This window comes from Leiobunum rupestre, chromosome 11 (genome assembly GCF_980474605.1).
Source record: "Leiobunum rupestre chromosome 11, qqLeiRupe1.1.hap1, whole genome shotgun sequence".
Taxonomy (NCBI): Eukaryota; Metazoa; Arthropoda; class Arachnida; order Opiliones; family Sclerosomatidae; genus Leiobunum; species Leiobunum rupestre.
Window position 1 is genome coordinate 2781517 of NC_143394.1, and position 26577 is coordinate 2808093.

At 35.0% G+C, this 26577-nt stretch overlaps 3 protein-coding genes across 4 annotated transcripts; 2 read left to right on the plus strand and 1 right to left on the minus strand.

Annotated features, from left to right (window-relative positions):
- The first annotated feature begins 869 nt into the window (after positions 1-869).
- LOC149921108 (alanyl-tRNA editing protein Aarsd1-B) lies at positions 870-9433 on the plus strand. Its single transcript, XM_090162559.1, has 12 exons — positions 870-978; positions 2079-2174; positions 2240-2399; positions 2470-2684; positions 4081-4153; positions 4232-4278; positions 6021-6151; positions 6211-6277; positions 6341-6432; positions 6607-6661; positions 6724-6818; positions 9241-9433. Exons 1-12 carry the CDS (start codon positions 940-942, stop codon positions 9362-9364), a joined length of 1194 nt encoding a protein of 397 aa, XP_090018685.1. The 5' UTR covers positions 870-939; the 3' UTR covers positions 9365-9433.
- Positions 9434-10977: 1544 nt separating this feature from the next.
- Positions 10978-12938, minus strand: LOC149921109 (uncharacterized). The gene is made up of 3 exons (XM_090162738.1): positions 12211-12938; positions 11233-11449; positions 10978-11155 (listed from the first exon to the last, which is right to left on the minus strand). The coding sequence occupies exons 1-3, from the start codon at positions 12354-12356 to the stop codon at positions 11045-11047; spliced, it is 474 nt and encodes a 157-aa protein (XP_090018864.1). The 5' UTR covers positions 12357-12938; the 3' UTR covers positions 10978-11044.
- On the plus strand, positions 11771-26554 carry LOC149921110 (uncharacterized). 2 transcript variants are annotated; one of them, XM_090162737.1, is made up of 6 exons: positions 22170-22185; positions 22246-22416; positions 23524-23597; positions 23689-23831; positions 24762-25016; positions 25479-26553. In XM_090162737.1, exons 3-6 carry the CDS (start codon positions 23525-23527, stop codon positions 25983-25985), a joined length of 978 nt encoding a protein of 325 aa, XP_090018863.1. In that variant the 5' UTR covers positions 22170-22185; positions 22246-22416; position 23524; the 3' UTR covers positions 25986-26553. The 2 variants fall into 2 exon arrangements, with proteins under 2 accessions (XP_090018862.1, XP_090018863.1); XM_090162736.1 differs by lacking the exons at positions 22170-22185; positions 22246-22416 and adding an exon at positions 11771-11838 and having other exon boundaries at positions 25479-26554.
- The last annotated feature ends 23 nt before the right edge of the window (positions 26555-26577 follow it).

The following is a 26577-nucleotide window of genomic DNA, read 5'->3' on the forward strand; positions in this document are numbered from 1 at the left end:
TTATTATTCAGTGGCGTAGCGTAGGCCATTGTCGCCCGGGGCGGAATCATAATTCCAAGGAGGATAGAAAGAGAGGCGAAGTAGAAGGGATGAACGCGCCATAATCATCCTTGTAAAAAGGGGCAATTTTGCCGCCCTCCTACCCCCCCCCCCTCGCTACGCCACTGTTATTATTATAAATTTTTCTATGATTTATTTTTGCTCTGAAGTCTGATTGGGTTATTATTATTTATGTTTCTATCGGTAATTTTGGCTCCGAAATTTGGTCGATTGGGCTTTTGTATTTTAATTTGTTGATTGTGTTGAGCTTTTGGGCGGTATTGTTAGCATTCAATTATTGTTCTTTGTGTGAAATGGTTTAAAGTAGGGTTTTTTTTTTGTTGTTTTTAAACAACTAGCCTTTTCAGTTTACATAAAGCCACGTAGTGGCAAATTCAAGAAGCTCATAAACTGCTGGATTTTCGTCTGCTAAGCAGACGCTTTATTGAAAAATCGTCCTTGAATAAAACATCTTCATGGAAATTGCCAAGAAGTAATATTTCCGAGAGACAAGACCTGAATGTTACTGTTTATATACTGCTTGTTGAAATATTGGAAACTTTTCACCTGTACGTTGTGCAACGAGTGTTTCCTTTCAACCAGGTAGCTTTTTTTTGGACATAATAAGTCATAGCAAAAACACGACTTACTGTTTACAGGTGAAAATATTCCATTATTTCAACATGCACTATATAAACAGTAACTTGCAAGTTCTGGCTATCGGAAATACTACTTCTTGGCGATTTCCTAGAAGATTGTTTTATTGTCCATTTTCTGGAAAATCTTATTTCCAAGACTGGTGTATAAAAAATTACCGTCATCGTCTGCTAGATATTCTTAGTTTTTTCAAAAAACTTCTCGTAAAGTCGCATCACGCGGACGTACAAACCTAATTTTAAAATGATTTTGCAATGTCAGAGAGATAGCTATATGCGAAAAGTAAGTAATTTCATTATGAAATGTTTAAAATAATAGGGAAATATCGGTAAAACTCTTTAAACCTTAATACTCTGGGAGCCCTAAAATAAGCTGCAGCAAGGGGATCTCAATGTCATCAATGCCTGGAGTGTGCAGTGGAAACTTCCCTTGAACACTGCCAAATGCGCCACAATTGCACTTCGACGCTCTGGTAAACCACCAGTTGTGCCAGACTATTGCGTTGACGGTGTCGCTCTGAAGGTTGTCACTTCCCAGAAATATCTCGGAGTCACCATCACGGACACGCTGGAGTGGTCTACCCACATTGCCCTGGTGACCTCACAGGCCGCGCTTGCATTGGGTTTTGTCAAACAACATCTGGCCCACTTCTCTTTCAGCACTAAGTCTCTGGGGATCAAAGGCTACGTTCTCCCTATCTTGGAGTACTGCTCGTTTGGGCACCCGCTACGGCTAGCGGTATCCATTCAATTGACGCTGTCCAGAGACGGGCTCTTCGGTTCGCGGCTAGCATCAGCTTTTCGTGGAGCACCTGTATGACCAATGTTCTCACTAACTTCAAGTGGAACACGCTTGCCTCTCGTCGCCGTTTTAAATGCCTGGTCATAGTAAACTCGGTCATTCACCGCCACGGAGGCCCCCTTGCGCCTCTTACCGCTGTTGTTTCTCAGTGGTCCTGACATCCCCGAGGTCAACGTACGGCGTCTTTGGTTCTCCCAGGTCTTCGCATTGCGTGACGTAGACACTCGTTCCTACCTTCATCCATCCGGGACTGGAACTCTCTGCCCGATCATCTCAAGGGCATTTCCAAGCAAACCCAGTTCTAAAAGGAGCTTGCGAACTTTCTTGAACTCTACGAATAAGGGTCAAAAAATCTATCCTAACCAATTTATCGTTATTATTTCTCTATTTTCGATGAATGTATATATTTCTATCTATTGTTTGTACATATTTCATTTCTCGATGTCTTGACGTGATGGGTCTCAGACCTTTTGTTAAGCAAATAAAGAACTAAAGAAGCATTTAATGCTACCTTGTTTTATGCAGAAAACTAAGATAGTCTGGTTTTATAGATAAATTATAAAATTATTATTTTTCTTTAGTTTAAAACTGTGGTGAAAGAAGTCAACAAAAATCAGGATGGCAACTATGAAATTATTTTGGAAGATACTATATTATTCCCTGAAGGCGGTGGGCAGGTAATTTCATTATGCAAGCTCATTTTTTATCACACTCAACTGCAAAATAATTTTCTTTGAATTAGCCTTCAGATTCTGGAACCATTAATGGGATACCACTGATAGATGTTAAAAAGATTAAAGGAAAAACCATACATACCATTGCAGAGCCTTTTGAAATTAATGACCTTGTTTCATTAGAGCTTGACTGGGATCGGAGATTTGAACATATGCAACAGCATTCAGGTTATTATACCAATTTTAAAAGCCTTCGTTATTGAATTGTTTATTAAGTTTTTGTTCTATTGTGTTTCAGGACAGCATTTACTAAGCGCTCTTGCTGAATCATTGCTTGGTTACAAAACAACATCTTGGAATCTGGGCGAAGAAGTTAGTTTTGTTGAACTTGATACACCAATTATGAAAGATCACGAAATACAGAAACTAGAGCAGAGTCTAAATGAAAAGATATTAGAAGCAGTGAATCTTCAAGTCAATTTGTATGAGCCTTCAGATCCAGAAGTTTTAAAAGTATGAAATTTATTTTTTTAATTTAACAATAACTGAAATATCTCATGAATATTTAAAATTTATTTGACCGGGCCGAATATAATAATAGCTTCTCCAGTAATAAGTGTTCTAATATGTTATATTTTGTGTCTCTGATATATAGAAATAATAGCAGTGTTGGCGGATATTGTAGTTTAACCAATCCCGGAAAATTATCAAATTGTCTTCCCCCCCTGCCCGTAAAACTATCAGCGTAAAAGCTTGCCCAATGAAATTTGTACACAACATTGCGTTAGCGTGTTTAAAGGCTTGTTGTGGGGTGGCGGAGTGGTTAGCACTTTCGCCTCGCAGCAAGAGGAGCCGGGTTCGATCCCAGCTTGTGGCACTGGGTGAAAACTCGGAACTACTCCTTCTGCGTTGAGTTTGCAAGTTCTCTCCCCACTGGTTTAAGGGGTTTTCCCCCGAGATCTTCGGTTTCCCCTTCCATAAAAACTTGTTGAGGTTAACGGTAATAGTTAGTGTAGGGAGCTGTTGGCTCGAACGCGTGGCATGCAGGGCTTGCCACCACCCTCCTACGCATTGTAACCCGGCCACCTGAATTAATGGCTTCAAAAGTCGCTCGACGACTTAGGCCTAAGGTGGTGCCTTGGGTATTAGCCTAGCTGATTATTATTGTGTTTGTTGCTCCTAGATGAGGTAAAGCAGGCATATTTAGTTATTTACCTTCTTTAAGATTTTATTTTCAACTTGTACAGAAGTACAACCCCTTTGTATTGGGGTGGCATCACTTAAAGGAGCACAGTTATATAAAAAAAAACCAAAAACATAAGTACATTTAGCAGTAACATCATCATAAGTCTTAACCAATGTAAAAAAGATGTGTAATCTTATATAATCTAATATTCAGGGACCAAAGGCTAGGGAGGAAGCAACAAATGATGATGTTTAGTTAAGCAAATTTATTCGTCTCCAGTTCTCTTTATTTCGTTTCCAAAATTGTTTTACCCCATCCAGCTTTGCATTTACCCCAGTTAGGCCAATGATTTCCCCCAAAGTTGATCCGATATTGTTTGCTCGAAACAACTCTTATATCTTCGTCCACTTTATACCCTAATGTGTATTTTCACAGGCAAAATGAATTTTAAGATCCACAAATTCAAAATCTAATTTCCCACTGTTTTTGGTATTTCATAATTTCAGAATTTTTTTATAAAATTGTGCATAACTAATTCTTTCTACATATATTAAGATCATATGCATTTGTCATATTAAAGTTATTAGCCATAAATGAAAATATTTTAATTTTAAACTATGTATTTTAAAACTATAGATGAATGAGTTATTCTCTGTTGCATATGCAATCTCAGTGTGTAATTGTTTTTGGAAAAAAAAATTTAAATTTTATTTTTAATATTAGATAGAGTCAAGGTTAGAGGTTCCAGATGGTGATAATATTTTGATACGAGTCATTACAATTGAAGGAATAGATGGTATGGATTTTCAGTTGCTTGTAGATATATTTTTTGGGATTAGTCTAATGTATTGTTTTCATGCTCATGTAAAAATAGTTTGCACGTGTTGTGGAACGCATGTTTCAAATTTATCACAACTTCAGGTGAGTTACTGATGCAACGCTTTCTTATTACTAACTGGAATGACCAAATGTTTGTCAGAATCTTAGCATATGTAACATAATCACTCATAAGTATGCCAGAAATGTATTTTCTTCAATGAATCCTTCTTTCGGGATATGATATAAATGGTCACTTCCAACTCAAAGATGAAAAATATGTAATCAACTTTAAAATAGGAAACACCTTACATCGTTAGCGAAGAAGGTTTGAAAGCACACAGAATTCAGCGCTCAGTTCTGGGTTTAACAATCCATAGTTTAGTTTGTGCCTCGTAACCATGAGATTTTGTTTCTATGGTAATGTTTTCAATAGTACAAATAAAATTTTTTAAAAACCATTATCCAAATTTTTAAAACGTTTATTTGAAAAAAATTAGAATACTTCTTATCTATACGAATAATTGTTTTAAAACGAAAGTAAAACTTCTTTCTGTTGCATCGCATCAGGTGACTCAGCGACTGATCACGTTTAGTTTTGTTTGCGAGAGTGACATGTTAAGTGTAGGGCAGCTTAACAGAATTTTTTTCTAAAGCTTCAAGCATTTTGGCAGAAATTACCGAAATTTAAATATAATAATGGCTACGCCTAGACCTGACTTGCGATAAAGTGATTTAGATTGTTTCTTACGGAGAAATGTCTGACAATGACTTTGAAGCTTGTTTTGATTCGTTATCAGACCGATCAGCTAATACACCCACGCCATGATGTTCAGAACAAGGTAGTCCAAATTCTGTCGGAGACAGAAGAAGAAATAACATTGTTTCAATGTCTAAGTTTTACTTTTTACTCATTTTAAAACATAATTATGATTAATTCTGATTCCTAAAGCAAAGAGGCCAAAGATTTTAATGATATTTCTAAACTTTTCTATGATTTTGGAAAACTAATAATTGTTTTAAAACGATTATCCCTTAGCTTAAAATGATCAATAATAAATTTGAATAATTGCCTCTTAAAAATCGACTAACTGAATTGAATTACAAATTGGGATTTACAATTCGAATTCGATTTGTTTCTGGAATTCTCTATTCGCCCAACCCTAGCAAATAGTATATGAATCTTTCGTTTACCATCCACTAATTATATTTTTCGTTCAAAACAAGGACTCATTGATTTTTTTCTTTTGATGTGTAATACAGATGCAAACTTGTGAGAGATTATGTTACATATGATCATTGGCACAGTAAAAGTTATCTGATTCAATTGAAATTAACATAACTAGATCTACTTAATAGGGCCTAGAATTTCAATTCCAAAAGGTGATTTGAAATATAGGAACCTACAATTGAATGCATATTTTACATAAGTCAATCAGTGTATATAGAATATCTACCGCTAACTGAGAAGGTTAAGCCAATCAAAAAACCCCATTTTGGTAAAAATAAGTTTTTAGTGTTATATCTATAATAATAATTGCATTAGTTATATAATTATGAAATATACTAAAAAGAAGGTTAAAGTAACAGTAAAAATAAGTAATGAGTTAGTCCAATGTAACTCGGGATTCAAACTTCTTTTCAAAATCACATACCTCGACTTGCTTGACCTTGGCTCTCAGGTAGCGATACATAAATTTAGCAATATTTCATGTATTTATTCTACTCACGCTGACTGATGTACTAAATTTTTAATTTTAGTTATGAAAAATGGGGTTAATAATAATGTAACAACAGAGTTAATTTTAAGTTTGAAAGATTTTGGGTTAAAAACGCTTATTTTACAGTGTGTAAAGCTACTATACTCAGAAAAGGGGAAAAAAAATAAAACCAATTTGTATTTTCTCTTTGGGACAAGAGTTTTGAAATATTTGTCAAATTGCGTGGAACGGGAGCGTAAAGAAAATGTGTTGTTAAAGTAAGGCTTTCGTACATTCCGCATTTGATGATAATCACTTATTTAACTTAAAATTTTAGGTGCAATCCAAAAAGTCACGTGCAAATGATTGAAACACTTCATAAAAATTTGAAAACTGCGAATAAGGTAGGATATAATATTGTAAAATGTATTGTCTTATCAATTTCAGTATCGATATTTTCATTTCAGAGAGCATTACAATTGTTAAAGGACTTGGCCATCTCAGAAGCAAAACTGTTTAAAAAACTTGATCCAACACCAAAGTTTTATCCTATTCATAAGTAATTTAATTTCTTTAACAATTTTAATTTCTGATTTAGTATAGCTATGAAATGGCACGATTTTTATTCAATATGTATCCTAATTGCTACATTAAATGTAACAAATGATATTAAGAGTTAGGGTTACTTATTTTCTTTGCTATTTATAATTTATTGAAATGTTTTGGTTTACAGACAAGATGTTGAGTCAGACTTTTTTGGGATATTTCTGAATGAAGTTAATGACAAGGTTATTTTTTTATTAATTTAAATTAATATGGCTATAATTTGACAAAATAATTAAATATTTAGGAGGTTCTATTTTTCCTAACTTGTGGTGATATTAAAGGAGCTGGTCAAATGGTTCTTAGTGGACCCAGTCACGTTATCGATATTATTGGCCCTAAGTAAGTTTAATAACTCGGAATTAGTTACTGCTACGAAAAAAACTATTGGGCCGTATGAGTATCAACAGCCAAAGTATGACACTGAAAGATTTCTATGAATGATAGTCTGTTTTCTTGGGCAAAAGTACTGCCAGGTTAGTTTGATGGCAATAGATATACGAAAACCCGGTTAGGTATCAAATTTAAAAAAACTACCTTCAATAAGTGTTTAAAGGCTTGTTGTGGGGTGGCGGAGTGGTTAGCACTTTCGCCTCGCAGCAAGAGGAGCCAGGTTCGATCCCAGCTTGTGGCACTGGGTGAAAACTCGGAACGGCTCCTTCTGCGTTGAGTTTGCAAGTTCTTTCCCCACTGGTTAAAGGGGTTTTCCCCCGAGCTCTTCGGTTTCCCCTTCCATAAAAACTTGTTGAGGTTAACGGTAATAGTTAGTGTAGGGAGCTGTTGGCTCGCGGGCCATGCAGGGCTTGCCACCACCCGTAGACGCATTGTAACCCGGCCACCTGAAATAAAAGGCTTCAAAAGTCGCTTGATGACTTAGGCCTAAGGTGGTGCCTTGGGTATTAGCTTAGCTGATTATTATTAAAAAAAAATAATAGACAATTTTATCTTCCCAATTGAGTAATTCATTGTAATTTTTCTGAAGTAGCCATTATTTTTACTTATAAATGACTTTCAATTTTCACCAAGCCTAATTGGTTTATCTGTTAAAAAGGCTGGCATTGGCAACCTTTTGGGCCTGTATATGAGAGGATGCTCAGCACCCCCAAATGCCGACTTGGTCGTCCCCATTTCTACCGACCAAAGAGGTACCTCGAAGGAAAAAATAAGGAGATTACTTATTTGCAAATTTCTGGAGTGAAAGCTTTTATAATAAAATTTCCACCCACCCCTAAAAATATTTTGAGCATCTCCAAGTTTCATTCCCTGCAAAGACATGTAACGACTATTGGAAAGTTATCAGTCCTTGGTAGGCATGTGCGAGCCTTGATTTTTGGGTTTCGAGTCGAGCTTCAAGTATTAAAAATTTCACTTTTCGAGTATCGAGCTGAGCTTTAAAATCTTACCGAGCTTTCGAGCTTTTAGGCATAGCTTGAAATGTGGTTTCGAGTACTCGAAGAATTAGGCTTAGCTTAAAAAGAGGTTTTCGAGTACTTGAATAATTACTAAGACCTAGCTTTATAAAGGGGGTTTCCGAGTACTCCGTGATAGATTTAGCTTAAAAAGGCTCTGAATAATATTGGGTTTATTTAAGTAAAACATTTTTCAAAAATCAACTTTATTTATTAATTACTGCCAGAGCTTTTACGTTTATTTGAAGCCATATTTGAGAAGTCTAAATTAATAAATGGCCGTACAACTGATGAACCGCCAAAAAACTAACAATAAACAGCTAGAGCACTATAAGTAATGTAACTTACGGTTTTAGTTTCGTTTTCTACATTTAAAATTGGTGACCAATCAGAAACAACTAGGACTTGTACCTCACCCAATAAGATATCTTAAGGCGGGACTATAGAATTTTTTTTTGTAGCTTTTCCCGCCATTTTTACAAGCTCGCGAGTAGTGCCTTGGTAAGAATAATAGTTTCGAGTACTCGAAATTTAACCCTAGGCCTCGATTTGAGGCTCGAACCATTTTCGAGCTTTTCAAAAAATGATTTTCGAGCTTCGAGCCGAGTACTCGCACATGCCTAGTCCTTGGCCATGGCATGATTTATGCGGTCATTGGCCAAACAAAACTTAACGTTGTTTATTGTTATTTAATTATTGTATGATATAGATTTAATCAATTGATGTTTAAATTTGGTTGCAAAAAGCTACTACACCCAGGACCGGGAATTTTAAAAATTTATAAAAATTAAGGAAATTAAAATTTTTCTTCAATATTTTCGGTACGCTATTTTACTTTAGTTCTATGATTATTATTTAGTTTCTATTTAATGCTCTGGCAGTTTTCAACGTTGCAATACCAAACTTTTCTTAGTTAAAACATAACCCGAAGAGTTACTTTTATACTCAAATATAAGCTGATGTAAATTCAATATAACTTCTGATAGTCAATTTCATATTTTACTTATAATTTTCTCTTAAAAGGGTCAGGTAAAATCTTTAAAATTGGTCAGAAAAAAAAACATGGAATTTATTTCTGAAAATTTGGTGGCCACCATGTACACTTTGATCTTAGCTACATGACAAAGAACCTTATTATTAAATCTCAAGAAAAATTATACAAATTATTCTAAACTAAAAGTGTTATAGAAATAAACTAAAACTATATTGCTAGAAATCTAGTGTTAGTTATTGTGTCAGGGCAAAACCCCAAAAGACGTTTTTGAGTTTGCACACTTGGCCAATAATAAACTTTCTAAATGCATTGCCCCTCATCCTTAAGCAACAGTAATGTATTTAGCCTGTAATTTGTTTAGGGTTTGTGAGCTGATGGAGGGCAAAGGGAATGGTAAAAATGGAAAATTTCAAGGAAAAGTAAACAAATTGAACAAAAAAGATGAAGCAGTGGAGATAATTCAAAAAGAAATGCAATCAGTTTAATATATTGGCAAGTATTTTAATGTTATCAGAAGTATAAACTATGTCTTAAGAATGAAGTATCATCAATCTGAGTTCTTATGTTAGTAGCTGGAAACATGTACCTTCCAAATACCTAAAACTATTACATTGGATAAATAGTGTCATTTTAACATTTTAAATTGAGGTGCATTATTACCTGGGTACATTTTGAGTCATGACAAGACAATTGCTTCTATTGCAAATCGCATTAAGTCTGCCAAGGTACATGTTGCATTTATACATCTCTATATGGACATTTTTTCCTAAGAGATGTGTTATATACTTCTGATATTGTTTTACTATTTAAAGCAGGACCAATATTTTTATTTATTACAGGATAATTAATTTATTGAACTAATGTAAATAAATAAAGTTTGAAGTTTTTGCCTCATTTTCTAACTAGATCTATAGTAGTACTTGATGAAGGCCAATGACCAAATATGTAAGTAACAATTTCACCTGCAACACTCCCACAAAGTTTTTTTTTAAATTGGGTATCCTAGTCAACCAAATTGCACATCTATGTAAAAGACAATTTTAGTGGGAACACTTGCGCTTTATTTGGGAAACAAACATGATACTTTGGCCTAAATCATAATGGTCTCAGTATTGCGTTTGTCTCCCAAATAAAGCTTTTTGCTTTGTAAATTTTTTTTTATATAGTTCTCCACCCAGTCCAACATAAATTCTCATGGGTAAAACCATGTATTGCCAAGTAGCTCTTGCAAAGCCAATGTTTTGAAACATTCTTAGTAGTTATAAAATTAACGAAAAGGACAAGGTTATTGGTGATATTGATCACGGATAACCTGGAAAAGTGAGGGATTAAAGCTCAGGGAGGGTGACCACAACTCCTACGTTTCCAGTTTTTTCTTTAACTTCCTATTATTCAGTATTTTTTGATAAAATTCTAGAAAGTAAAAAAGCACTTCAAACAAAAATTATGTTAAACTCCAACCCAAATTTTTCCTAACTTCCCTTAAACAACTATTTAGGGTTTCATTTCATAAGTATTGAAACCTCTATATTTCTGTGATTTAATTATAAATTATCCTGTTTCCTTTTATTTCATAAAAAAAGTAGAAAATTCTATAATTATTAATTTCACTAATTGTCGCACTTAAAAATAAGTCACAATTGGAACAAAACTAAATTTTATGAGTTATATTTCTGTAAATGGGCTTCCTTAGTTCCAGAACTGGGTATCTCAAACAGTAAATTAATCATTACTTCTTAAAATCTAAAAAAATTGTTAACTTGTCACTAAATGGGCACCATTTCAAATATTTTTACTGTAAAGAAGATTGAAATGGTCTTTCGAAAAACTGCAATAAATCAATTATGAATAAGTGGATTTACTTGCTTTTGGAAGCAAGGTTGTAAATTTTATAAAAGGCGATACTGAAATATAATATAGATTTATAGAAGTGTTGTCGTTGTGTGGGCATGCTCTTCTTATATTAATCAAGTGGTTTGGTGTGCTAAATAACTTTTAAGTTTGACAGAGTGTAACGAAATACCACTAATCTTCCTCAGAATCGCCTACTGGTCACCATAGAACAGTAAAGGTTGTTAAAATTTATAGCTTACGACCATTTTAGTCAAAATAAGCATTTTTTTATTTAATTTTATGTATTAAAGCAGTACAAGTTTACAAAAAATTTATATAGCTTGGCAACCTTGTAAGAGAGTTTTTAATTCTCCTGATTTATCTTTAGCACATGTGTCATCACAGCCTCCAACAAATTTTCCGCCAATAAAAACCCTGGGAACCTAGAAGATCATTATCAAATCTTAAAACGAACAAAAGCACTGTACGACTTTCAACTTAGAAGTTAAATTTAAATTACCGATCTTCCTCCAGTTATGTCTCTCAAGTAATCTTGAATTTCTTGGCATTCTGGTAAATTCTCAATTTCTATTACTTCGTAATCCTCATCCTTAAGTCCAAACTTCTTTAATAACTCTTTTGCTGTCGTGCAGTATGGGCAAAAGGTTTTAGAAAATATCACCACTTTCTTCGAACTTATTTTCTTGTCCACAAACTCTTTAACTTGAACCATAGTGCTAAGAAATTTCATAAATTGTTATACAATGTTAGAATTTACTTTCCAACCCTTGAAATTTGCATTTCAACAAAAATAGACATTAAAATTAAAAATATATCATTTTCCCTATCAAACCTTTCACTGGTTAAACGTTTTTACTTACTTTGAATCCTACTCAGGTATACAAAGATAAAATAAATTGGGCATTTCGTTCATTTCAGGAGATTGGATATTGCCACTTAAAATATCGTAATTACGTGATATTTCAATCAAAATTTTTATGAACAGTGAGTTGGTAAATGTAGTGCTGTAAAAGTGAGTAAAATTGTTGCAGGGGTTCCATTCCAAAACTGTAATGTCTTTATTGGAAGGAGGATTCCTAAATAGAGTCCCAATAGTAAAGAACAGGTAAACACATTTAACATAAAAGTGTGGTAAAATTCCGTGTAAAGTCAGAAGTTTTACAAATAGAATCCTATAAACACAAGTTGGAAAAATTTAGCTGTAGCTCCTCCTGTAGGCCCTGTAGGGGGGAGGTGGTGTTCCAAAAGGTCCTGATCATGGCCAATTTTTTTGTGGAAATGTATTTGCCTAACCTAATTTCCGCCGTGTTATTTCAACGTGACCACCAGTATTTTATAGAATCTCCTATATGGAGGAGTTGGAGTAGGTTATTTATCCTAAGAAATTATCGGGAATTTAAAACATGTATCAGTAGGATTACTCATTATTAGCAAGCCACCGAAGTTTCCTAAAGAATAGTTCTTTTTGTAAAATAACCTTGGCCATATTGTTGAAATGTTGCCTCCCCGCTTCAGCTGTGGATCCGTTTTATCTCCCACTAAAGAGCTTATGGACTCATTCTTAGTCCATGGCAGAACTATTCCACGGCAACATTTCAACAAGTTGCGCAAGCGTAAAGACATTTTATAAAATCAACTATTGTAGTCTAAACAATTTTTTAATTAAGTCTTGCCAATACGCTCTGTTTTTGGGAATTTTGCTGGGCGCGTTCATGTTGAGTTTACCCCGTTAACCCCCATTCTCCATATCCTGGGACCAAAGACCGAGCCTAAACCCCCCACCCCGAAAAAGAGTGTAAGATGATATAGATTTAATTCTATTTTGCTGTACACTTACACTACCAAGAATGTATTTATTTATACTCAGGGAGAATGAATATGTGGAGACTATCGACGGATACGTTGAGGCCCTAACCCCGTCACGCTAAGGGGGGGGGGGGGAGCATACCGGGGACCCCAACGGGTGGGATTGGAGTAACGCTAAAAATAATCTCGACATATTCATTCTCCCTGAGTATAAATAAATACATTCTTGACACTATTATATCACTTAAATCTAGAAATTCGAAATTCCCGCGTTCGTTTACCGCAGAAGAGCGCCATCTAGGGAATTTTTTTTCTATGTTTCCACCCCCCTTTATTTTTTTATCTCCAGACTTATGCTTTACCACGGCCAACTTAGATCTGTTCTCGCTGCCGTGATAATACCATAGACATAATAAAGAAATAGACACCTTACGCGGAGTTTGATTTGCCAAAAATATACGGGAGCGATAACTAGCAGACAACCGGTATTTGTTCCGTATTCCTGTGGTACCACGTTTAAGCGACGCCTGTCGATTAGGCGAGAAAATACAAAATCATCACGTGACACGTCACACATGTTCGTGTTTGTAATCTTTTAGGTACTCTGACGTGATTCGCGAATATTTTGGCTGTGAGAATTTAAAATAAGGTAAATTTTTATTATAATTTTAAATAAGTCAATTAATTCTTTCAAAACCAAAATATAATTAAAAACAAAAAATTCTAATTGCGAAATGATATTTTGTCAAAGGCTTAAGTATCTATCCGGTTTGTTGTGGTTATGGCTTGTTATGGGAATATTCTGAGATTCTAAATTGTAAACAAAAGTAAATGGAATTTTGATGAAAAGGATGATTCTACCTTGGATTAATAATGATTCTACTAAAGGTATGTAGCTATTGTCCTTGAAATAAAATTAGCTTTGACAATTTAAGTCTGATGGCTTGACCCTTAATTTCTAGATTTTTGTCCTTCGCTAATTTGTGGAGTCTGAGCTTGCAATATAAATTAATAACTTTCTTAATGATGATGTTCGATTCCAACTTCAGCATCAAACATGTTCGTGGTGATCTGGTAAGATGTCCATGCCAACAATATTTCGTGATACAGCAAGTTCTAGTTCTTAGACTACATTTCTTTTATAGAGAGAGAAATATCTCTTCATAGCAACTAAACAAAATTGGCTAAAAACCAAGGAGATCTTACTCAAATTATAATAACATAATTAAACCTACACGAAATGATCCTTGTTCAAAATTTAGAGGTGAGAAGTTAGCATCACCGGTTTTTTCTATTTCACTTTCAACTGGATGTAATTTCTTTAAATTAAATAAAAAAATTATTTTGACTATTTTTACTGGTTTTAATTCTATGGAAACCAAACCAGAGTTGGAATGGCTTTTGGTGTTACCCACCTTTTGCCATTTACAATTTGTATATCTCGTTCTAAAAAGTAATCACTACAAATTAAATCATGATTTGAATGTGTCGCGATTTACAGCAATTGTCCATTGAGAAAGTATTGTAAGTTTAGATAAGGGAAACCTATAGTTATAAAAAGATTTTAAATAAGAATGAATATTCATTGAAATAATATGATAGTTTAATACTACTTATAAAGCGCCACTAAACTTAAGTGGCGCTTTGGACTAGGCGCCCACTGGCTCTCTGTTTCGTATCCGTCCTGCCTTCCACAAGGCATTGTCTCCGTTACGAAGCAAAGGCTTGTGGAAGCCAGGACAGAGACGTTACGAGGAGTAGTGAGCGCTTGGCCTAGGCCATGTAGTACCTAACGCTTAGGAATATTTATCCGGTTTAAAATCAGATGCAAAAACTTTAGGGGTGAATTTGATAAACGGGTAGTACTTTTATGTTAGCTAACATGTTTCATAATTCGTTTTGGTGATTTTTTTATTAAAAAGTTATAGAAAAAGTGTTTTCTACTAAAAATCTTGTTTTTATTTGGTAAAAAAAGGTTAATTTTAGTGTTTTTACGCATTGCAATAACAAGTAAAACAATACCGGAAAAGGTTTCATTCCATAAGTAGGATTAAATTATCATATTATTTTGATGAATATTCATTCTTATTTAAAATCTTTTTATAACGAAACCTACAATACTTTCTCAATGGACAATTGCTGTAAATCGCGACACATTCAAATAATGATTTAATTTGTAATGATCACTTTTTAGAACGGGATATACAAATTGTAAATGGCAAAAGGTGGGTCACACTAAAAGCCATTCCAACTCTGGTTTGGTTTCCATAGAATTAAAATGAGTAAAAATAGTCAAAATATTTTTTTAATTTAATTTAAAGAAATTACATCCAGTTGAAAGTGAAATAGAAAAAACCGGTGATGCTAACTTCTCACCTTTAAATTTTGACCAAGGATCATTTCGTGTAGGTTTAATTATGTTATTATAATTTGAGTAAGATCTCCTTGGTTTTTAGCCAATTTTGTTTAGTTGTTATGAAGAGATATTCCTCTCTCTCTATAAAAGAAATGTAGTCTAAGAACTAGAACTTGCTGTATTACGAAATATTGTTGGCATGGACATCTTACCAGATCACCACGAACATGTTTGATGCTGAAGTTGGAATCGAACATCATCATTAAGAAAGTTATTAATTTATATTGCAAGCTCAGACTCCACAAATTAGCGAAGGACAAAAATCTAGAAATTAAGGGTCAAGCCATCAGACTTAAATTGTCAAAGCTAATTTTATTTCAAGGACAATAGCTACATACCTTTAGTAGAATCATTATTAATCCAAGGTAGAATCATCCTTTTCATCAAAATTCCATTTACTTTTGTTTACAATTTAGAATCTCAGAATATTCCCATAACAAGCCATAACCACAACAAACCAGATAGATTCTTAAGCCTTTGACAAAATATCATTTCGCAATTAGAATGTTTTTGTTTTTAATTATAAGATCATCTGCTGCTTTTTATTTGGGGTTTGAAAGAATTAATTGACTTATTTAAAAATTATAATAAAAATTTACCTTATTTTAAATTCTCACAGCCAAAATATTCGCGAATCACGTCAGAGTACCTAAAAGTTTACAAACACGAACATGTGTGACGTGTCACGTGATGATTTTGTATTTTCTCGCCTAATCGACAGGCGTCGCTTAAACGTGGTACCACAGGAATACGGAACAAATACCGGTTGTCTGCTAGTTATCGCTCCCGTATTTACCCCCTGTAGAATCTTGGGTCTATTTCTTTATTATGTCTATGGATAATACGCGCGAGACGACTCCAAGGCTTAAAATCCGATGCGTTCATTAATACATCCATGCTTCCTCGCCTTAAAAATATCGCCGATTTCAAAAATAGATTGTGAGCGAACCAAATGATGGAAAATTACGACATTAGGCTTGAAATTATATAAGAAACTCGGCAATGACGTAAATCGGTAAAGTTCCGAAAAAGGTTCGAAAAAATGATCCACTTTAAAAAATATTTTCCCATAGGAAAGCATTATGCAAGGTGAGCATTATGAAGGTACTCCCGTATTTTGTCGACCCAAGCGGAATACTTTTCATACGCTCGTTAACACGTTTCAAGCTGGCGGGCCTTCTTGCGCGAGTGCAGCGAGAACAGATCTAAGTTGGCCGTGGCTTTACGGACCTTGATACACACGAACTTCTATGCCATTATTGCCATATTAGTACTCTCCCCCCCCCTTCCAGACCTAGTATTTAGAAGGCAGTGGTACAGTACTACAGCTAAAAAATTTGCGAAAATGTCTATAAATTAAGCTATGGGTTTTTTTATTATTGGAAAGTTTTCTCAAATTGGGAAAAAACTTTAAAAAAATCGGCTTGTGACGCTTCGTTTTTAATACTGACAGGCCAACTTTGATTAAGCTTACTCCTTGGCCACGATATCGGAATTGAATTTAGGCCGAATTTAGGCCTTGGCCTGCCGTTATCCGAAATAGTCGGAAATACGGCTGTTAACTAAGATACAGTACAAAACTTACAATTTAAACAACCGAAAAAGATTTATTTTTCGCAAAGAATACGAACTAAATACCTTTAAGTCGTTTTCGGAATTCGGATTTTTCTTTAAACGGCGATTAAGACTTCTAGCCGGGATGTTTACTTTTATCTCAAACTCGTGACTGATTTGTCGCAGGGCTAGACCGGCGCTTCGGCGACGCGCTAGAGTAGACTGATAATAGTTGCGTAACACTTTCCGGGAAGAAGCTGTGGGTGGAAGCCAGACGCGCTACCAAGGCTGATCGCGAGCTTATGGGAGTGGAAAACAAAATAAAAATAAATATTTGAATGAAAGGTTGTTGGCAGCTAAACAAGAACTTTCTTTGTGTAGATCTAACTGGAATAAAAAATGCGATGTAGTAGTTTTACAGAGGTGACGTCTGACGTTGAAAAATAATTTGTAGGTCAAAACCAGATAGTAGGCTTCTCCCTGGAGGTCCGTGTCAGTGGCGGAGACAGGGGGGGCGGGTTTCCGGGTCCAGACCCCCCCCCTTGGACCTACCTTTGACTATACTAAATTCCCACCCCTTCTCGAACCCCTCTTAACATTCGTATACTTCGCCCCCCCCCCCCCTTGACGAATTTCTGACTACCGTACGCCACTGGTCCGTGTATTAATTGGGAAAACACCTCTACAGGTTAACTACGTATTTCTCGGTTTAACAAAGCTAAAGGAGTCACTTAAAAATTTACTTTGGACCTAGAGTGGTAATTTTAGGCTCAGAGCTATTATCAGAAATAAGGTTTTTCAACTAGTCCTTGGGACCAGTGATATTGAGTCTGTAATTTAATATTAAGCAGGGGATTTATACCACTATGTCACTAGTCTAGGATTAATGCAGCTTTGAGACCAGTGACCCACCCCCTGGTTCAAACGATTAATAAACTTTGACCAGTATACCACTCTTATTTACATATTTGTTCAGACTCACAATTGTCAGTGGTCTGGTTTTGAAGACTAGCTATTTACGGGTTCAAATAGATTTTAACCCTTAGGACTTAATTTTCACACGGAAGCCTGTAATAAGTTTAAAATAAAATTCACTACGTGTTATAAGTTTATTTATCCTAAAAGGATGCTGGTGATGATAACGTAGGCAACCTTACCAGAAGACAGGATACCTTTTATGTACGTACAATCAACCATGGATTAACTAAGTAGCTGTTAGTTAATCCATGAATCAACTGAGAATTTAGAGAAACAAGAATTGAGAATCTACAAACTATTTTTATATTTATTATGAATTAAAAAATTATGTTTATAAATTCACATTTAATTAATAGTTAATTTTAACGTTTTCGTTATTTATACGCGTTTTATCGTATGATAAAGTGAAATGTCCTTACCACCGATACTAGATAGAGATAAACCTATCATAAGGTCCCCCCTAAGTAAAGGTCTCACATTATAGGGCTCCATCAGTGGCGTAGCGAGGGGGGGGGGGCGGAGGGGCGGACCGCCCCGGGCGCCACCATTAGGAGGGCGGCAAAATTGCCCCTTTTTACAAGGATGATTTTGGCGCGTTCATCCCTTCTACTTCGCCTCTCTTCCTATCCTCCTTGGAATTATGATTCCGCCCCGGGCGACAATGGCCCACGCTACGCCACTGGGCTCCATGCTAATGGCATTGTCCAATAATATCCATGCGAGAAGACAATTAACGTAAGACGATAGGGCAGTAAAATTTTGAATAATCCTTGGGGCAACTCCAAGCTGGCAGCGGAGATTTATCCCGCATGGTTCGTTCGCGCACAAACTTTTTAGAAATGCCTAGGAGGTGCCCGTTTATAATACCAACCACTTTATAACGCCGGGTGTGTGCTCGTACTAAGGGGGACCTTATGATAGGCTTATGGTAGTAGACAATTCTAACAGGCTCGTAAGGTAATTTACGAAGGGCTAACCAGTATTAACCACTGTCAGATGGCCTGAACACCGATTACGCGTACTCAACACTGATAAAGGCACAAACTCTAAAGATTACGGGTAATCTCATTAGTGCAGTCAAAGGTACGGACTTGTACAGCGATTACGCGGAGTGACTAGCCCCTCGGTAAATTCGTACTTTATCAGTTATCAAAATAGGTTCTCGATACAGTATAATTAAGGGCGTAATTTGAAGTAAACCAAGTAAATAAAAACTAGAATGATATTCAAAAAGGTTATCTTGGTAATTTTAAAACCGCATTGAAAATATTATTGTGCCTAGAAATAGTTCCATTCAACCCCAGCCTATGTTTAACCACGTGGTAGAATTGTAAAATTCATTTATCCACCATAAATGTGGAAGTTCAAACTTAATTTAAAGGGACACAGTGTCGTTTGAATTTTACTAATCTCCGGAATATGATTTGCCGGATCTGCTATCACGAGGAAAGGCCACTTGAAAGTCGGGTCGGATTTTTAAAATTATGCTGTGCCCCTTTAATGTTTGAATTTAAATTGCGATTTTCCATCAGGAATAGAGACTTGGCACTCCGTAGCTTTGGCCATGGCCACCATTGTGGTAACATTTTTCTCCCCACGATAAAAACTATTGAAAAAAAACTGTGACGTAGTACTGCCAAGTCCCTATTGTTTCTACTACTTGATTTTCTAAACGGATCGGCTCATACGTTCTCAGTAACCCAAATAAGTTCATAATTGTATATACATAAATAAACATTATCCTGTAAAATAGTCTGTTGATGGTACGATTACTAAACTTTGAGTTGTATTATCGTAATCTGTTCGATCGCGTAGGTTGTCATTATCAACGCCAGTATCCGCTGAGGAAAAATAAACTTATCGAACAAAAAACACTTTTCACAGCCTTCGACATTTAAATCAAGTCCAAAAGGTTAAAATCTATTTGCACTTATAAACCCTGTATTCAAAATAGATCACTGAGTTGATGAGTGTTTTACTGGTCATTGAAGTAATCCAGTGGCGCACCCAGGATTTTTTTATGGAGGGGGCCCGGATTGAGCTAATGAACTAAGTTGAGAAAATTTTAAGACTTTTAATGAAACATAAAATATGGACGAATATTTTTTCATTTCGTCTTGGGGGCGGCCCGGGCTCCGACCCCCCCCCCCTTGGGTGCGCCAATGAACTAAGCCAACATTTACAAATTTAAAATTATCCTGATTATTAGAACACCGTCAAAAGCTTAAATGAAAGTCAAGAATGATTGAATTAATTAAATGAATATTTAAAAATTAAATCGAGATTCAAATGATTAAATCGAGATTCAAATGATTAAATCGAGATTGAAATGATTAAATCGAGATTGAAATGATTAAATCGAGAATGAAATGATTAAATCGAGATTGAAATGATTAAATCGAGATTGAAATGATTAAATCGAGAATGAAATGATTAAATCGAGAGTAAAGTGATTAAATTGTGATTGATATATAAATTACGAGAGGTCACGTGATTACGTTAGATTCATCGTGCAGTTAAAGTTAGAGAGCGCGCGCATATTTTTGTTTTTGTTGAGCTCGCGCGAAAACGCACGAGACCATCTACACGGAAATATTAGGAAGCGCGCGCTCCAAAAAATAACACTTTTTATACATGTATGCGTATTAATTATTTTATAGAAAGAGCTATTAGATTGTGATTGATATTATTAAATCGAGATTGAAATGATTAAATTGTGATTGAAATGATTAAATTGTGATTGATATAATTAGATTGTAATTGATATGATTAAATCGTGATTGAAATGATTAAACAGCAGTTTGGCTGTAGGTGAAATCGATTGGAACGTGCCTTGAGCACACAGAGGTACACGTTTAATTTTGATAGCGTATATGAACACTTCTCATCTATGTACTTCTGGTTATACCTATATTGTAAACTTTTTCTAGTACCAATATTGTAAACTTTTCTAATACCAATATTGTAAACTTTTCTAATTCCAATATATTGTAAATCTTTTCTAATTCCAATATTGTAAACTTTTCTAATACCAATATTGTAAACTTTTCTAATTCCAATATATTGTAAATCTTTTCTAATTCCAATATTGTAAACTACTGGTAACAAAGATATTATAAACTTCAAGTAATACCAATACTATAAACTTCAAGTAATACCAATACTATAAACTTCAAGTAATGTCAATATTATAAACTTCAAGTAATGTCAATATTATAAACTTCAAGTAATGTCAATATCATAAACTTCAAGTAATGTCAATATTATAAACTTCAAGTAATGTCAATATTATAAACTTCAAGTAATGGCAATGTTATAAACTTCAAGTAATGTCAGTATTATAAACATCAAGTAATGTCAATATTATAAACTTCAAGTAATGTCAATATTATAAACTTCAAGTAATGTCAATATTATAAACTTCAAGTAATGTCAATATTATAAACTTCAAGTAATGTCAATATTATAAACATCAAGTAATGTCAATATTATAAACTTAAAGTAATGTCAATATTATAAACTTAAAGTAATGTCAATATTATAAGTTTAAAGTAATGTCAATATTATAAACGTCAAGTAATAGCAATATTTTGAACTTCTGCCAAAAGCAATTCACGGTATGTTTAAACGAATCATAAGAAATGTACTAATATTTCCAAATATTTAATTAAAATCTGATCATAGGTCTAATTTCATTATATTTTGCACTTTGAATATTATTATTACGCCAAAATAATATTGCGAAATCGAGAAACCTAAACGTTATTGCGAAGAATGTCTCATAATTGAATCTTGGATGTTTAATTAATACGAGACATCATGATTAGTTTTGACATTTTATTATTTCGCAAGTTCTGATATACTTCAAAAGGATTTCGCGAGCAATTGAATCCACACCTCTTTTTCGATGCTGCTGTACCGTAAAAACCCCTCCCTGGGAAAAGTATGCGTACATCAATAAAACCCAGTTGCTTCACCTAACAAGTTTGTAATAAATTACTCTTGTAAAATTCGCTGTGACATTCAGAGGTTTTTAGCGAATTAACATTAAAAACAATACTCTCTACAATTGTTACCAAATCAGTCTTAAAAAAGAAACGTATCTTAAGAATATAATACAGCCTTCAAATAAAAAAAGACTACTATCAGTACAATTCATAATAATTAAAAAAAATATATCTGAAATTGTGAAGGGGCGGGATTGGAGAAGTGTATGGGTAGATAGTGTGCCAGATTAAATAAAAGAGGATGTCATTTGATCTGAAGAAATAATACCGAAAACGCCAAAACGTGCGACCTAAATTACTTATTTTAACGTCGACTGTTGTCGAATCGTACATTTTTCATATATAGTTATTTCAAAATGATGAATTTCCCTAATTAGTTTGAACAAGTTTTAAGTTTCATAATTTTTGTCCTCTCTAAAATTTGTAAAATATATTGGTCTTTCTCACTTATAAACGTTTTGATCTTAAATCGCCCAAACGTGGCGGTTACTGCGAAATCCGGTAGCCCCGTAACTACGTCGAGGAAACTCTTCAACTGCAAGCACGCGATATTTTCTCTTCTCATTCGCCTCGAGCCGCTCTTCTGACGTTTCTGGGAAAAAAGCTCGCGCGATGACGTCTTTCTGCCGCGATTGGCTCTCAATGATGTCATTATGCTCCCAGAGCCGCGATTGGCCGCGTTAAAAATGAGGTAATGATTTCCAAAGAGAAATGGACCCAAAATAATCCCAGAATTACGCTTACGTTTCAGACGATTGCTGTTCGTCGGTCCTGTCGTACGTCGTTCCCGGCACGCGCGTAACAAGTGTGTCCGCAGGAGCCGGCAATTAAAACGTTTAATTTTTAAATTCGTAAATAGTTTTTTTACTATTAAATATTTTTTTCAAGTCTAAGAAGGAAACATTTGGGAATACCGCATAAAGTAGGTTATTTTTCTAAATTATTAGTCAACTTTACCCTGCTACTGTCAACTTTTATAATCGGTTTTACTAGTTAGAAAATTACCTTTTATTAAAGTAAACTTTTTTAAGTTTCTTTTGTTGGAAAGTTTTTCCGAATTTACTTCGGCATAGAAATTTTCCAAACTTTTTTTGTTTACTTATCTCGATAGTTCATTAAAGCGTTTGGATAAATAATTTTTAGAAATATAGTATATTAAATTGGGATTTAGTTTTTAATTAGTTTAAATCGTTTTTAGTTAACTAAAATATTAATTATTAGTTTTTGATAAATTTGGTCAATTTTATGAGTTCAACATAGATCTTTTTTGCAATTCTCTTTAAGTTTTGGTTTGCTTTTAATAAATTGGAAATTTATTTTTAAATAAGTGTCGCGGCAAATTTAACTTTTATTTAACTTAATTTGGTTATAAAGTATTTTTGACTTGATTTTATTTTCATTATTTTAAACCGTTTAATAAGATTAGGGACTTAATTCCAAATCAAATTGATACAGTACCCGTAGTTTTTGATTTATAACCAAGGCCACTAAAACCTTCGATAAAGGTTTTTAAGGTTATTTACTTAGGAGTTTATTTTTTAACAAAACATTCTCTATCCTCTATTGCAACATCCTAATTATAAATTGCTTTAACAAAATGTCCTCACCAACCCTCCAACCTTGCGTCTAGAACCGCCCTTTCCTGGACAGGAATACCAGGTTTTTAACACTCGTACTTGGAGCTCTCGGAGGTTAAGGGGGAGGGGCTAAGATAGTTTGACGTCACAGGAAATACCGCGATTACCCAGGCCTACAATCTTTGCCTATCAAATCGGGATATTTTTAGTGGTAACTGGTTTTTGAACCAGGTCGTACCACGGTACCAACCAGTCTCTTCCCAGAAGGCTTTGCAATAGCTTCCTAAAATTATTTAATTTTCTGCACTTTATCAGTTTTATTTCCTCATCTTGCGTTAACATTTACTAAAGCGAACTTTGTTGGTCTACAACCCCATTTTTTTTCTAGTGCATTTAAGTAAATTTAAGAATTATGCAATTTAATTTTAACTTGTTTCTGTTTTTTTTTGCAGAATGTCTAGTTTCTACAGCAACGTTCAGTGCCAGTCACTTTATGAAGATAATTCTTTCTTCAAGCATGATAATGGTACATATTACGATTATTTTACAACGATTTCTTTTTACGAGATTTATCCAAAAGATCACGTCCCTAAACTGATTTACCTTTATTTGTAAAGGTATGGGGCGTAAGCTGGGTTTGAAAATTGACCAGAAACAATTACACATCAAGAATGCTGAGAGACAAATCAGATCTACTTTGAAAATCACAGATTTCTCCATGATCAAGACGCTCCAGGACGCCATACCATCTCCAAATCAGGTACTTATCTTCCTTATTTCAATATTCGGACTACGATACGCGCTGGAATTTTTAGACCCTTCCGTGAGCCGCTGTTCAATTTACAGATTCTTTTACGAAACGTTATGCAATTTTCATACTCATACGCGAGGAACGGTGCGGTTTCGTACCTTTCTGGGAACCGCGGTACAAGTTATCAAATCCCTTCTAGGAACCACGGTATAAATTTCCTAAGCAGGGTGCAACTTTTCAGACCCTTTTAGGAGTCGCTGTGATACGTTTCAGACGCTAGAGCCACGGTATACGTTTTAAGACCCGTATAAGAACCGCGTTGAAATTTTCAGACCTAGATTCTAGAAAGCATGGTCACAGTACCACAAGCAATATAAATTGTTGCATCATTGTTAGAAACCTTTTCACTGCCGTGCAAAGCACAAAAGCATTAACGACCAAAACCAAAATATGGAGAAAACCCGCGAAATTCAAACTTTCTTTGCCTTAAGATACCCCAACGTACTTCTTTCAAGTTTATATAGTAGACTTGAATTTTTCAACTCAAATTATATTCTGGTACTAAATAATTTACGGGCCAAACGATATTTCAGAAATATCATTAAAACCATGTCTTAAATCGCGAAAAAAATGCGTTTTGATTTGACTTTTAAAGAAAATAAACACATTAATGCATTTTTGGTTTGAAAATAATGCAAAAACCTAACATAATGCGTTTTGCAACAAGTCATTTCTCTAAGAAAAAAATTTTAAATTCGAAAATTAGTTCAAAATTCAATTTAACGTATAAAATAAGGAGAAATAAAAATCTGTAAATCGAAAATTTGGTCGTTAATGCTTTTGTGCTTTGCACGGCAGTTCAATTCAAAACACTTCTTCATAAAGTCGGAAGCCCTTTTGGCGTCTTACTTAATATGCATTTTTCTTCTCATTTTATAGGATGCATTAGTGCCGCAGCTTGAAGAATTACCAGCCTCTCTGATCGAACTGAAAGGATCCATTACTGCAACCATAGAAGATTTGGAAAGAATGAACAAGACTGGCCGAGATGGACCCTTGTCTCTTTTGTCTAACGCTCCCAGTGTCCAGCCAGTCGACCACCAGATGGTCGAAGCTGATTTCGAGCAGTCCTCGGAGCTGCAACTATTGGAGGACAACGAACCCTCAATGAACATCGACGAACTATTGCGCAGTGTAAGTAGTCTTAACGACTTGTCTATTATTTTGCCTGGTCTCAGGCTAGTCTTACGTAAGCACTCTTTCGTCCCCTGCTCCGTTCGGGAGTGGAGCTCGCTACTTGAGCACCTGAACGCCTTTCGGAGTCGGGCTCAATTTCAGAAAGAGTTTTCAGTGTACATGGGAATGTACGAATAACAATCCACTAGTCCCGAAGTTATTGTTCTCAGACCTTTTGTTAGGCTATTAAAGAACTCCACTGACACCCAGCGACCTAAATATTACGTTGACCTACTTTAGCGAACCTGGTGGCGAGTTAAATTAGTCTACAAATAATAATCAGTTAGGCTAATACCCAAGGCACCACCTTAGGCCTAAGTCATCTAAACAAGCCCCTCCCCCTAACCGTCATCACCCAATCACATTCTAGTCTCTGGTTAATAGAAAACTAACTTCCTTTCTTTTTGTTTCAATTTACAGAACAGTCCATATAGCAGCTCAAGAAAGAACTCCGAACCATTCAGCATTTCGGACCATGAAAATAGTCCAGCTAGCGTATTTTCGGGTACCAGCAGCCCCGCCCACTTTTTCGAGCAGACGACGAATCAACTACCGACGACGCTAGGGCTAACCGCCGGCGCCTCCACTAGCTTCGATTTCATGAGCGGCCTGACGCCGAAAACGGAAAGCAATGCTTTCGGTTTCGAGGTTTCGTCCATGGCGTGTTCTTCGTCCATGTCGGGGATGTTCATGAACGGGGACTCAAGCAACCCTTCGGACAATCGTTACGTCGAAATGCGTCGCAAAAATAACATCGCGTCCAAAAGATCTCGCCAAACAAGGCGCGAAAAAGAGATCGAAAACGAAATGAAGGCTAAGAAACTTCAAGATGAAAATGCATTGCTGAAAAGGAAGGTCCAAGAACTCGAAGAAAAAACTGAACGAGTTAAAAAGTATTTAATTCTTACTGTGATGAAGAAGCGATGACATTTTTAAAAACGTGTTTTTAAATAAAAATTCGTTAAAATTTTGTTGATTCAAACTGGTTCGTTAATATTTGGCGAACTCGTTCGTTCAATTTTGTAGTCCTCCGCGCATGACGTCATTGACAAATCGGAGGCTAAAATATGTCAACGGGTGGTGAGGCCTAACTCAATATTTGAGTGCCATTTAGACATGTTGGAAACGATTTTTTAATCGTTTTAAGTTTTTTTGTAATTACCATTTTTTTTTTTCTGAATTTACCAAGGCTTTTTACACAGTTTTTCCCAAAGCGTTTAGGATTTGCAACATAACATAGAACTCCTGAATTGTTTGGTTAGTTTTACGTCAATTATTTTGGTTTAAATAACGACAAAATGACTTAATTAAAAGTCTTGCTGACAGTTGTAATGGTACTAACAAAATTTATTAGTGAAAAACAAATTTAGTTTTGTTCATACACGTAGTTCTTTTTAATAAAAAGATTCATTTGTTTTTTGTAAATAGCATACCCAAATTCATTTGAAAAAATTACGGGTTAACTTTCATTTGGGATTTTTAATGTATATATATATAAAATATAGCTCTATTGTATTTT